We start from the raw sequence: 15,236 nt of genomic DNA, 5'->3' as shown, positions 1-15,236 counted from the left end.
TGCATGGACAATGATATACCTTCTCCAGATGTGCCCTGTCTTATTACAAATATTTCCGTTGCACCCATGTTCCTTATTTATTGAGACAACATCCACATGATTGCAAATTCAGGACCAGGGTGATTTTTATAAAGGTTGCAAATAAAACAGTGAACCAGTTTGCAGCATGCACCCATAAATAATTGTTTGTATTTTATGGTAAATGTGAGTGAGATCATCTCTTGCTCGATTGAATTATACATTGAAGTCTTTCTTATTTGTGTACCGAGCATTTTGGTAGGCAGATATTCATTAATTCAAATGGAAAACACTTAGGAATAAATGGAGAAAAGAGTGCTTTTGTAGCAACTTCATAATATTGCATATTCTTTGCTGACCCTTCTACTTCTAATTTGATGCTCCTCATGGGGAATGATGATTGAAGTATGGAGTTTTCAAAGTGCCGAAGACATATGACGAAATGAAATGTTTTTTACAAAGTAAACTCTACCGAAAGAGTTAAAAATATTCCCTCAAAAAGTTACCTTGAGGTATATAAACAGTGCATAAATAAGCAAACAAAAGTTTTGGTACTAAAAATTAACAATGATGTTGTAGTAACGCCACAGCATAATGGTGAGTAATGACTTTTATTCTTTGAACAGAATATATCATATAAGAAAGCACATCGCCTCACAAGCATTGATCATGCCAACTGTCAAACATAGAGCCTTCCCGCCAACAACATTCTAAGGGTGAACCAAGGGAAAAGGGAAGGGTAAAGGGAAGTAAATAAAGGACCACATGAGGTACCGAAGAGGAATGTAAAAGATGTGTACATTGTATTATAAACCCATTTGTTTGTAATTAATGCAATGTAAGTTTTATTTTTTCTGTTTTTCTTTCCTCTAATAAGGCAGTTTTCCAATCCAGGTCGCCCATCCCATATTCAAACTTTGAATTTCTAATTATTTGGGGCATTTTGCCCTTTTTCAATTGTGGTGAATTCAGCCATATTTAGGTTAGAAACTGTCACAAGAGCATTTCAGAATCGTTGTATATGTTAATTAATTGAATTAATGAGTTGGCATTTTCAGATGTTTTAGGATTGATTCAGATAACAATTTATGTGTACATGAATACTTTTTAGGTTCCCTTAAATGCCTTTGTGAATTTGCCCCTAGATGTCCACCTCCCTAATAGTAAAGTGGACTGAGGACACAGTCCTTTATATTTCTACTAATTGTATATGAATATTCCCATTTTCGATGTTTTGGAACCAATTTACAAAGGCATATAAGAGACCCTAATTGAGTACTACAGATTTGCATTGTCCAAAATGCCTTTGAATATGCTTTTACTGTTGCATGTCCTCTGACACTCCCCCATTTTATGGGTACACCTTTGAAAAGAGACAGGATGTGCTAGAGTTGGGCAGGATAATTTTCAAGAGTTACGTGCAGCACCTTGTCTCTGTGGTAGTGAAAGCCAAAGTAAAAGGAAAGTGAGAAGCAAAGGTAATAAAATACAGTTAAGTGTAGTAAAATGCATACATTACGAAATTACAAACTAAATAATTTAAATATACTGAACTAGGATGTTATTACAAATAGTGCAAGCGTGTTTAAAAATTGTGGATAACATTAGAAGGAAGAAATTAAGTGAACATATAAAGAAGCAATGGAGGAGCCAATACATTTTAGAGGGAGAAATCCTTGCCGAGTTCTAGTGCTTAATTTATAAAATAAAACTGTACAGGCACCCACTGTTGAAAGCTGGGGTTACCAAATACCAAGGTCTGCATTCCACCTCATGCCTCTTTCTTCCACAACCCTACATTTCCTCTTTTCTTCTCACTCTTGCAGGCAATATCCCACATTTGCTTACTCTCTCTATCACTGTTCTCCTATCTTGTCTTCCTGCTTCTCACGCTTTTTCTTGTTTTGGCTCAAAGTCTAACCATGGCAAGTAAATCCCTGTCCCCTAAAGAAGTGCTGGTGACCAACATCTACAGCCACTAGCACAAATTAAGCACTACCCTGCTCCCTTACTTGTGCTTCCTATCATAGCCCCTCTTGGTATCCTGCTCCTTGCCTACCTGTAGCACCCTCCACCTCCTCCTTCCTCCCTCAGAGATTCTACTTTACTTGTCAAACAAAACAATACAGACATAATCTATAAAACACAACTATCACATCAGTCACTCCCCCAACAGGTGTCTAAAATAATTTGCAGTAATAATTTTTAAGCTGAATAACCAACTTCTGTATATTGGTATCCGAGTATGCTGCCTTGCCATTATCAAAGTCACAAATATTCTGGCAAGTTATTGAGACAAACACTGCATATTCATCACCTTTATGTGTAACATCCAAGATAAGGTTAGCATGTCTTTTTCCGAGGAGGTTTTCAGCAGTCAGAGTAAAGTTGTGTATATTTTGCCTGCTGTCAATGTTCCAGGAACATGAGTCTCTGCTGGAACACTTGGACACGGTTTTTGAATGCCTAAAAAAGAGAATCAAACAATACTGATTATGTTGACATCAATAAAAACACACTAGGACATACAAGATAATTTGGGGCCTAAAGAAGGCACATAACTTCACATACTTGTGGTGAAATGGATTTATAATATTAGAAGAGGACTTTATTGAATGAATTATTACTTAATATTTGCATCACATATATTTAAAAATAAGGCACATTCTAACCCCCTAAATACAACATCAAGGGGCACATGTCGACTGGGCGGAAAAGCGGCGGACGGTCTTTCCGCCCGCCGCGGACCCCCCAGCCATTGTAATATGGCGGGGGATAATTTCTGCACCGATGGCAGGCGGATCACCCCCGCCATGCCGGCGGGGCGATCCGTCCGCCAGCCGAATGGGGCCCCAAGTAACTTTCATGCCTTAAAAATCATCCACAAATATACCATGCCCTCTCCATTCTTCCACTCAACATTCACCCCACCCTCCCAATCCTTACTAAATACAAAACCTCTCCCTGCTCTTCCAAGCTACACTCAAAAGTGTACTGCTGTCAGAATAATGACTGGCTTGGACATTGATCTACTTTGCCTCCTTTAGGGAACATATCCTTTCAGCTTTTAAATAGGATTTCAGTCAGAACCTACTACCTCTCCTAGGTCTCAAAAGCACACACCTGTAGAGACTAGACAACCCCTACATTTCTCCAAGTAGGTAGAAAAGGTCAAATATCCAAATCTCATTTTGGCCTACAGCTTTATTGTGCAAGAAGACTGGATCAAATCAATGGTTTGTTCCTTAACAAACATTTGGCTGTTTGGCTTGGAGCAGCCTTCCCCACTACTTTCAAAGCACCCCAGCCTTCACCCTATCTTAACGCAGGGCACAGTCAATCACCATTATGTCTACTTGATAATCCTCTCAGTAGCATATGGCCAGGTCCGATAGTGAAGTTTGGACATGCTCTATCAAGTTGCCATTAGCATTATTCAAATCAAACACATCAATGATAGCATCTCTGTGAAACCCTGCCAGTGGATTAGGCCATACCCCCGGTCTGAAAAGTTGTTTGCACATTGTAAATATCCATGTTTCTTCTTTGATTACAGCTATCAGTGCAGAGACAGAACATCAAATCAAAAATTTTGAGTTGCACAAATATCGAGTTGAAAATATCGTGGGTCAGAAATATCGACAGCAAGAATATCGTGGTCAAGAATAACGACCTAAGGTAAGTAATATCAATTTTAAAAATATCAAAGTGTTTAATATCGTTTGCATAATTATATTTGTTAAAAATGTATGTTTATTAATGTTATGTATTTTAGTATATATTTTATGTGTATCTTGTATGTTTTTTTTAATAAGAATTGTTTGTATTTTTAATATGTGTTAAACTTTTTAGTAGTTATTAATGATTTTTTATAGGAATTTTGCATTTTTAGTTTTGTAGCGGGTTGTGGGTTTATAGGGGAACAGGGTGGGAAGCAATTTAATTATATTAAAAGTATTGATTACTTTTTATTTATTGATATTTGTTTAATTGAGATGTTATAGTGTTAAATCTGTAAAGTAATTTATTATTAATTAATTATTAATTACTTGTTTATTTAAATTAATTGGTAATTAATTATGGTAATGATGTAATTAATATTAGGTGTGTGTTGGGGTGTTTATATGTGTTAAGTGTGGGAAGTCATTTATTTTTAATTGATGGATTGATAATTAGCTGTTAATTCTAATTAATTGGTTATTAATTATGGTAATTGTATAATGAATTTTAGGTGTGTGTTGTGGTATTTATAGGTGTGAAGGGTGGGAAGTCATTTATTTTTAATTGATGAATTAATTGGATGTTTTAATTTTAATTATTTGGTAATTAATTATGGCAATTGTTTAATTAATTGTAGGTGTGGGTTTTGGTCTTTATAGGAGTAAAGGGTGGGAAGTAATTTGTATTTGATTAATTAATATATAGTTGTTAAATAATGTTAATTATTTGATATGTATTTTTAATACTTGATGTTTTTTGTCTGTTGTTTTTACTTTTAAAGTGGTAAAGGGTGAGTATTAAATACATTCTTTTTAAAAAAAAATATTTTTATTAAAAAATGTTATGGGCACACGTATAGCACTACACAAAATACACAAAATATAAGTACATATATTAAACAAGTACTAAAGAACAAAAATTCTATATAACATTATACATCACCTTTACTTCCATTTAACCTACAGAACATAACGAAAATTATTAAATCAATTATGACTTTCATTAAGCCTTTCTTTCCATCGATGAACTGGTTCCCATATTTGCCTTCCCAACCTCCTTGCCCTTTTTCTTTTCCTAGCTTAAATGCCTTTTTCTAGATTGAACGTCCCCAATAAGGCAATCCATTGTTGAGTTACTGGAGGTACTATATCCAGCCAGGCTCTGGCAATCAGCAATCTATACACCGCCATTGCTACAAATAAAAATTCGCAATATTCACCATCAAATCCCCTAACCCCTAACATAATTACAGTTGGTGTTAACATCACATCCAATCCAAGTGTACGATCCATAAATTCTTCGATGCCTTTCAACAATGTTCTTAATTGAGGACATAACGCAAAAATATGAATACTATCCGCTGCCGGAGTACTGCAGAGAGGACAAGTAGTCCCTGTAGTACCACCCCACTGTGCAATACGATCCGGTGTATGGTAGAGTTGATATAAAGTTTTGTAATGTTGGGATTGGAGCGAGGCAGAACAGAAAACGGAGCATCCTAGTTCCAACGAGTCCGAAAAAAAATCGGTTCTGTATCCCTAATTTCCCAGCCCATTTATTTCCATATTTTTCAATATCATCTTGCTTCAGTTCTACCAAGTTAGCATAAAAACGGCGAATAGAACACACCCCACCTTGTTCTATGGCTTCCAGAATGTTATTTTTTACAAAGCCAGCCTCGCCGCCTCTTTTCCGGCTGAGGAAACTCCTAATCTGCAGATACTTAAAGAAGCTCTGTCTAGCAATATTAAACGTTGCCATCAGATCGGAAAATTGCAGTATCTTTTCATCTGGGCCCAGCAGATCTCCTATTTTTATAATTCCTTTTCTAGCCCATTCTGCCATGGTAGCATCAGCAAAAATTAAGGGTGGGAGGGTCTTATTCCTGTAGAGTCTGGTGTATCTGTTGTATCTTCCCAACCCACATTTTTTTGCTACAGCTGACCAGATGTTATGCGCTGCCAAAACTGTCTTAAAACGACTGCGTTTATAGTATGAAAAATCAGCGCAATTTAGGAAAGCATTCGCAGTTTCAGAGCCCAGTACATTAGAGTATACCATGGTCGAAAAGGCATTAACATTCAAATCCGCTCCACTAGCACCAATCAGACCTTGTATATATTGAAGAGCCGAAGCCCAATAATATAATCTAAAATCTGGAAGCCCCCAACCCCCCCTAGCCCTTGGTAAAGTCATAAATTTATAAGCCCGCCTGGTCTTCCCATATGACCAAATAAATTTATTCAAAATTGACTCAAGCTTATTAAACCAAGAGGACTCAAACATTAAGGGTATTGTTCGGAAAAAATAAAGAAACTTAGGGAGTATAAGCATTTTGATCACGTTAGTTCGGCCCACCAGTGAGAGTCTAAGGTTGTTTATCCTGACCAGATCTAAGCTTACTTTTCTTAGTAAGGGGGAGATGTTCCGTTCTACCACTGTCTCCAAATTAGACGAGATTTCAACACCTAAATAAACTGCTGCCGAAACCACTCGTGTATCGTTACAGCATACCATTGCATTCTTAATGATCTGCGTTTTGGCACTATTAAGCCTGTAGCCAGAGATGATGTCAAATTTAAGGGCCTCTTGTTCAATTTCTCCAATTGCCATAGATGGATCCGGGGTAATTATAGCAACGTCATCTACGTACGCCAGAACATTAATTTCTATCCCATTCGAACAAAGGGGGGGAATACTAGGATTAAAATTGAGATAACGTAAGTAGGGATCCATATAAAGTGCAAAAAGAAGTGGGGAACTCGGACATCCTTGCCTTGTCCCTCTTTTTATCTGTACCGCGGCTGTGAGTTCCCGATTAATTTTAATTCTAGCCGTTGGGGCCTTATATAAAACCTGAATTGCTCTAATGTATCCTTCACCAAAACCATAATGTCTCATTAACTCCCACAAATACTCCCAGGCGACCCTGTCGAAAGCCTTCTCGGCATCCAGAAATAAAGCTGCAACAGGGCCACCCGTAACCTCCATAGCATCGAAGGAGGTAATCACTGTCCTAACATGTTCCGTAGTACCCTTCCCTGGGAGGAACCCATGTTGGACTGGGGAAACTAACTTCTCTATAACAGCAGCCAGTCTTGTTGCCAAAATTTTCGAATACAACTTCACATCCGCATTCATTAGAGCTATAGGTCTATACGACCCAGGGGCTGTGGGAGGTTTGCCTTTTTTCAAAATGACTATGATTTCACCCCATGAGTTTGGAATTGAAGCTTCACTCTGAGCTTGAATAAGCGTATCCAGTAACTCCGACCTGAGGGCCGCCAAAAATGTTTTATAGAATTCCACAGGGATCTGATCTGGTCCTGCAGCCTTTGATGACGGAAGAACTGATAGGGCTAATGTCAATTCTTCAATGGTTATAATAGAGTCTAGTTTTTCTCTTTCCCTTTCCTCTACCTCTAACTCGTTAAGTTGGATGTTTCCTAAATAGTCTTTAATTTTATCCCTACACACCTCAGCTTCCACATCGTATAATTCAGAATAATATCTCCAAAACTCATCTCTTATATCTGCAGGGTCAGAAATCAAATTGCCTGAGCCATCTTTCATATTCTTAATATCTCCTGCAGTAATCTTCTGTCTCGTTCTAACGGCAAGAATATGCCCCACTCTCTCACTAAACTCGCAAGCTACCTAGCGGCTAAAACCTGGAACTCACTTCCCATTCACCTTCGCCACACTCAGAACCACCTAGCATTCAGAAAGCAACTTAAAACCTGGATATTCGACATGTAATTCCCCTCCCATCCTCAATCGCCTTAAGACCCTCTGGGTATGTAGCGCGCTATATAAATTTATTGACTTGACTTGACTTCTTTCTTTGCCAAGTAGTTTGCTGCTGTTTTATTAGCAATTCTTTCAGCTATTTCAGCCTTTAACACCATAATTTCCAACATTTGTTGATCCAAGGGGCTTCCACTCAAAATTAACCTGCCCAACTCCTCCTCTGCAGCTAAGAGAGAGTTAACTTGTTGTTCTACCCTTTCTCTTTCCATTTTCAGCCTAAAGGTTGTAAAGCTAACCGTCTCTCCCCTTATTCCTGCTTTGAATGCATCCCAAGCGTTGCCACTGCTAGTGCTCCCCTTATTAATACACCAAAACTCTCTAACCCACCTGTCCATATGTTTACAGTATCCCTCATCTTTTAACAAAGCACTCTCGAATGTCCACTTATATACCTTTCTTACTATCCCATTTAAACTAACTGTCAAGATTAGGGGATTATGGTCTGAAACCAAGCGGGGTAGCTTCCTAATCTGTGTATTAGAGAGCAAAGAATTGGAGATTAGAAAATAATCCAACCTTACCATTATTCTATGAGGGGCAGAGAAAAAGGTATCACCATCTGTCTGTGGATAAAGATTAGCCCAAACATCGGATAAAGCGTTGTGTGCGGCCATGTCTACTATTGCCCTATGCACTCTCTTCTTACGCCCAATATACCGATGCCCCACTTGCAGCTCGACACTAGAGGGACGGTTGATGTTAAAATCTCCACAGCAGATAATGGGTTCCATCCAGGTTGATAGCTCTTGATCCAGAAAGTGAAATATATCAGGATCATCACCCGTTGAGCCATATACAGAAACCAATGTAAACCTAGCTCCTCTAAAACTTACATCTATTATAACCCACCTCCCCCATATGTCTTCTTTTCTCCTAAAAACTATACATTCCGCACCTCTCCCTAATATAGGTACTCCACCGGTCTTTGAGCATTGTTTTGTATATGCTAATACTTTAAAACCCAGTTGTTCTAACAAATATCCCTTACCTCCCTCCACGTGAGTTTCCTGCAGGCAGATGAAATCTGGATACATTGATTTACAAAACGCTGAAACTCGTAATCTTTTCTGAAGATCATTAAGGCCACAGACATTCATTGACATAATACGACAAGCCATTAAAAAACATCCAGAATTGGTACCAACTCCCTATTCCATTTCTCAACCTCTTCCCTTACTTCCCCCTTCCACCATATGTGCAAGTTCTGTAACTGTTTCAACATGTATCTCTGTGTGTGCATCGTGTGCCATTTTCTCCCCCCTTCTCCCCCCCTCCCCCTCCCCAAACCCCCCCCCACACTACCCCACCCCGACCCTCCCCTACAGGCAAATAGGTCAATCATGACCTATGTGTGGACGCTAGGGAAGCAGCAGTCGCCACTCCTCCCCACCACCGTTCAGACTTCCAAGGGACCCTTTAATTATTTCTCCTTGTACCCCAAAACTTCCACCATATAAGCCTTCGCTTTGATTTCTGAAAAAAATATTTTAAACTGGCCTTTGGTAACTATTTTCAATTTAGCGGGGTACAACAAATAAGCCTCAGAACCCAAGGCCTGAATGTGAGGTATCAACTGCCTCAGTCTCCATCTGCGCCCAACTGTAGTGTGGCAGAAGTCCGGCCTTGCAAAAAAAGTAACATTATTAAAGGTGCGTCTAGACTCTGGTTTAGCCTTATCCAATATGAGTTGTCTCAAAAGAAAGTTCCCCACATAGATTAACAGTGCCCTCGGACCCCCTTCATGAGCTCCCGCTTGACCCCTTTTGAATACAAACGGAAAACGGTGGGCCCTTTGGATCTCAGTTTCCCACTGCCAGGTTGTTAATTCGGGAAAGGCACCCTTTAGAAGGTTCACAACAAACATTCTGGGATCCTCCCCTTCAAGACCTTCTTCCACGCCTAACAGTCTGATATTATTGCGGCGCTGTCTGTTCTCATAGTCCTCCAACTTCCAATTGACGTCTTCTGCCACCTTTTGATGCTCTTGTTTATACATTTGAAATCTCTCAGCTCATCTTCTACTTTGCCAGTTCTTTCCTCCACGTGAGTGACTCTTTCCACCATCTCATCCTGCCTTTTGCTTATATTTCTAAGTTTATTCTGGATCTTCCTTGACTCCTGTCTTGCTCGCCTACTTTCACCCCTAGCCTCGGATTGCATTAGTTTCAATGTGTTAAATAGTAAATCAAGTGTAACCGGAGGTTGAGGTGACTGTGTGGAACCTTGATCGCCAGTCAACGTAGCAGGACTGTCTTGCTCCATAAAGGATAAGGTGGTGGTAGAGTAATCCCAAGCTAGTTTTTTAGTAGGGTCGGTAGTACTACTTGTTGTAGAGGGCTTTCTTTTAGATAGGTGTTTCTTCTGCGTATTTCTCTGTGCTGGAGAACTACTGCCTGTATCTATACCAGTAGACTCATCTATGCTGATTTCATCTAAGGGCAAAGACTGTGATTGAGATTGAGAGTCTTCATCGACAGAGTAGAATTTATCTGTGGAAGCAGCGCCATTACCAATACCCACTTCAGCAGAGGCAGAGGCAGAGGACTCGCCTCCTAATTTAGTGAATCCGCTTTCCAAATCTAAGTCCATGATTTCCGCACAATCTGAGGTGCTAGGTTCAGCACATATCGAACCTGCGCCTTCCTTAGTAGACATTTGGGAATGGGACTGAAGCTCTAACCCCAACACCGGCATGGCAATACTCCCATTTTTATCTGGCCACTCAGTACACAAAGCACGGCTGTCTATCAAATCCTCATTCACATTACTCACTTTTATCTTCTCCGTGAGCTTCTTGTCATGTCTCTCAGGCTTGTACATTTCAGCTGACCCAACCCGAGATGCCTCCGAGTCCAACTCCGGAGCTAGCTCTTCCCTCCTTACTGCGGCTCCAGCCGTAGCAGTTGCAGCAGGCATGGACTCAGGCAGCTTCAGTTCCAATGGTCTTCCTGGTTGCCTAGCAACCACAGCTCCAACTCCGGCACCGGCTCCGGCTCCAGCACCGGCTCGTGCTCTGGCGTCTGAGGCGGCATTACAGGCATCTCCGTGAGCGCTACCGGGTACCCCGCTGCCTGCAGGTACATTGGCAAAACTCTCTGTGACCGTGGGTTGGCGCAGCACGCTCTCTTTTGCCTTTACTTTGTTGATGTTCCCCGACTCCTTCAAGGAAACAGCAATGTCGGGACCGTTTCTTTTTGCCGTTACTTTCTTAAAGCTGACGGCTCCTTTCTGTGAGGCACTTAAGGCAGGGGTTTTAGAGTCCGCTTTACTTTTTTCTTTGGAGGCTGAACCTCTCGAAGCATCGGGATCGGTGACCTTACCCCCCTTGCCGTCTTTTGCTTCATTATCTCTCTGTACACGGGGAGGCATCCTGAGCCAGGTTCTTAGAATCAACCTAGCAACTTCAGCTAGTCTCCTCTTGAAGTGTGAGACTACTTGATTTATAATTTTCCTCGGCGCTTTTCAGAGACTACGATGTCAGCTTTGTAGTCCCTGAAGTTTTGGGGCTCGTAATAGCCAGAAAAAAATCCGTTCAGGCGAGGCTCCACCATTGAAACACGGCAGTGGGGAGGAGGTGAAAGTGCGACTCACTCACTGCATCCCGCAGCGGCCATCTTGCCCATCACGTATTAAATACATTCTAATGACTTTATTTTTAGTTGTTAATAGGTTTTAAATATGTTTATTGTTTAAAAGTTTAATTTAGGTGTGTGTGTGGATATCATATTGGTAAAGTGTGTGCAGTCAATTTAAAGTTAATTCGTTTTTTTTAATAATGATATTTTTTAATTAATTATGTTAATTTTGGGGAAACAGTTAATTAAAAATTTTGAAGTGTTATGTTATTGGTGTGGTGTTATAGGGTAGGAAATACAAAAAATACATGTATGTATTAATTATTGTATTTGTTCGTAAATATTTTCTAGTTAAAGTGTTTTTATAAATGCATTTTTTTATGTTTTATATTATTTGTAGTTTTTTTATATGTAAATAATATTATAATATTTGTTCTTTTTATATATTTGATTTTTCATTTCTAAATATTCAATTCAATTCAATTTGACTTTATTTCGGATATATTGCAATCCATAAAAGTACAAGACATTATACATTTCATTTTAAAAACATCACAAAATTACAAAGTCAATATTAAATACATACAACACATATTGTTCTTGAAAGAGTGAGTAGACAAAATCAATGCAGGGAAAGTGCAAGTAGTGCCCATATACAAAGAAAGTGCAATAGTGCAATAGTGCTTCGGGTTGTAATTCGCAGTTACTCATCTAGGCATTTTCATATTATCACAGTTAGTATTAAAAATTCTAACACCTGGAGGACGCAATCAGAGTGCAACAGCTGTAAATATATAAGGGCGGGTCTAATTTGATTAAAATTTAGTTTCTTTAAAAGAGTGACAAGATACCGCCTACGGGGGTATTCATAAAATGTACATAAAAATATAAAATGCAGCATATCCTGTGGAGACTTCCCGTCGCAGCCACAGGGAGCTGCTGGTTTCTTAAAAATGTCCGACCTTGGTCTAATTAAAAGATGATAAAAGATGTTGAACCTGAACTGGATCAGCAAAAATGTATCATGGGAGGTAAAGGAGCATGTTAGGTACATTTCCATAGTATCACAAGTTCTTAACATGATATACTTTCTAACATTGGATTTCAGAAGCTCAACTTCATCTCTTAGGGCACTGCGATCCATATAAAAGGCCCTCTTAATTGCTGCAACATCACCCTTGACTATATCCCTCGGGTTATCAAACAGATTCAGGCGACCAAGCTTCAGAAATTGGGACTTCAAATATTTAAGCCAAGGTACACACATAGCATGATCAAGTGATACAAGATCTTCCACTATCTGGTGGGTTAAAGGAATTTCCTGACTTAACCATAATTTTACCCAGCATAACAGTGGTTTCAATCCAACAATGCCGGATATGAACTGGCAGCCAAGCTCTTCATGTACAGCTAAATTCGGTGTACTTCCTGGGACACACAACAAACGCTTAAAAAAATTATTTTCAACTATTTGTAGTTGTTCGCCGTTTGTATAGCCCCATATCTCGCTACCGTAGACTGCGGTGGCTATGGATTTAGCATTGTATAGTTTCACCATGGCCACATTTGGCTTTTTCCCCAGTTTACTGGCAAAATTGAAGATGGAGGCATTTACTCTAGTCATTTCCCCCTTCTTCCTCGCCATATGAGGAGCCCAACTAAGCTTCCTATCAAATAAGACACCCAGATATGAGAACGTGTGGGTGACGGGGATCAAGACATCATTTAATTTAAAAATGAACTTCTTTTTTCTAAGATTTAGAATTGTTGACCATAAGGTCCCTATCAGACAAAGTTATTAAAAACATTCAAAAGTGCCTGGAGACCCTTTTCTGTACGTGAAATTAAAACTGCATCGTCTGCGTATAAAAGTAAAGGAATACCCCGCACACCAGCTCTAGGACAGTCTGATTTTACCTCTTGCAGTTCAGCTTCTAAATCGTTTATATAAAAATTGAAAAGAAATGGGGCCAGGATACACCCCTATATTTACAACAAGGGGTGGTGAGGGACAGAGTCTCTGAATTAAGCAGAAAGCTCTCACCCAGTCAAGAGATCAGGGCTAGATCCAACACCGTTTTTTAGCTCACTGCACCATCCCAGTTTCAGAACCTGGCTGTATGCAAATTAGTCTGTTCCTGTCCCAGTGCATGATGGGAACAGGGCAAACCAAACTACAAAAGCCAATTCTTACACTGGGAAGAAAACAAGCTCCCGGGGACCGGTTTCTGGCATTACAGCCGTCTTCGGCCCGGTTTGCTTGAATCCTGATGGTGCAATGAGCAAGGGTCTCACATCTGAGAATACCCTTCCACGCTTAGGGTGGACAAAAATATTTACAACAAGGGGTGGTGAGGGACAGAGTCTCTGAATTAAGCAGAAAGCTCTCACCCAGTCAAGAGATCAGGGCTAGATCCAACACCGTTTATTAGCTCACTGCACCATCCCAGTTTCAGAACCTGGCTGTATGCAAATTAGTCTGTTCCTGTCCCAGTGCATGATGGGAACAGGGCAAACCAAACTACAAAAGCCAATTCTTACACTGGGAAGGAAACAAGCTCCCGGGGACCGGTTTCTGGCATTACAGCCGTCTTCGGCCCGGTTTGCTTGAATCCTGATGGCGCAATGAGCAAGGGTCTCACATCTGAGAATACCCTTCCACGCTTAGGGTGGACAAAAATATTTACAACAAGGGGTGGTGAGGGACAGAGTCTCTGAATTAAGCAGAAAGCTCTCACCCAGTCAAGAGATCAGGGCTAGATCCAACACCGTTTTTTAGCTCACTGCACCATCCCAGTTTCAGAACCTGGCTGTATGCAAATTAGTCTGTTCCTGTCCCAGTGCATGATGGGAACAGGGCAAACCAAACTACAAAAGCCAATTCTTACACTGGGAAGGAAACAAGCTCCCGGGGACCGGTTTCTGGCATTACAGCCGTCTTCGGCCCGGTTTGCTTGAATCCTGATGGTGCAATGAGCAAGGGTCTCACATCTGAGAATACCCTTCCACGCTTAGGGTGGACAAAAATATTTACAACAAGGGGTGGTGAGGGACAGAGTCTCTGAATTAAGCAGAAAGCTCTCACCCAGTCAAGAGATCAGGGCTGGATCCAACACCGTTTTTTAGCTCACTGCACCATCCCAGTTTCAGAACCTGGCTGTATGCAAATTAGTCTGTTCCTGTCCCAGTGCATGATGGGAACAGGGCAAACCAAACTACAAAAGCCAATTCTTACACTGGGAAGGAAACAAGCTCCCGGGGACCGGTTTCTGGCATTACAGCCGTCTTCGGCCCGGTTTGCTTGAATCCTGATGGTGCAATGAGCAAGGGTCTCACATCTGAGAATACCCTTCCACGCTTAGGGTGGACAAAAATATTTACAACAAGGGATGGTGAGGGACAGAGTCTCTGAATTAAGCAGAAAGCTCTCACCCAGTCAAGAGATCAGGGCTAGATCCAACACCGTAGTCTGCCCTGTTCCCATGATGCACTGGGCCAGGGACAGACTGATTTGCATATAGCCAGGTTCTGAGCTGGGATGGTGCAGAGAGATAAATAACGGTGATGGATCAAGCCCTGATCTTTGGACTGGGTAAGAGTGGTCTGCTTAATTCAGACACTCTGTTCATCACCACCCCCTTTTCAGGATACACCCCTGGCGTACTCCTTTATTAATACTAAAATTACCTGTGGTTTCCCCATTCGATGAGAACCTCACATTGGCTCTTGTGTCATTATGCAGATCCGCAAGGAAATCCACAATCCCCCTATCAATACCTTTATCCCTCATGGTCTGCCACAGCCTCCCCCTGTTAACACAGTTGAAGGCTGAGGACAGATCCATGAAGGCAAGGTGAATTGCTCCTTTCTGTACGACAGTATATTTATTCAGAATAAGAAACAGGTTAAGGCACTGGGTTATGGTAGAGCGGCCTTCACAAAAGCCGTATTGGGAAGTCAACATGATATTATTTTCAATCGACCAGCTTACTAGGCGTTGAAGTAGAACTCTCCCCATAATTTTAACCATTGAGTCAATTAGGGATATTGGTCGGTAACAAAGAGCACTTCCCCTATCTCCCTTCTTGAAGACAGGGACTATGGTTGATAATC

At 40.6% G+C, this 15,236-nt stretch overlaps 1 protein-coding gene across 1 annotated transcript in view; it reads right to left on the bottom strand.

Annotated features, from left to right (window-relative positions):
* Positions 1-15,236, bottom strand: part of OSMR (oncostatin M receptor) — a 410,044-nt gene that overhangs the window by 169,195 nt on the left and 225,613 nt on the right. Inside the window, exon 8 of the mRNA XM_086960555.1 lies at positions 2,336-2,484. Coding sequence (XP_086816681.1) covers positions 2,336-2,484 — 149 coding nt within the window. The remainder of the gene's footprint in view (positions 1-2,335; positions 2,485-15,236) is intronic.

Source organism: Lissotriton vulgaris, chromosome 3_1 (assembly GCF_964263255.1).
Source record: "Lissotriton vulgaris chromosome 3_1, aLisVul1.2, whole genome shotgun sequence".
Taxonomy (NCBI): Eukaryota; Metazoa; Chordata; class Amphibia; order Caudata; family Salamandridae; genus Lissotriton; species Lissotriton vulgaris.
Note: the sequence above shows the minus strand (reverse complement) of the source record. Positions and strands in the feature narration are given on the sequence as shown.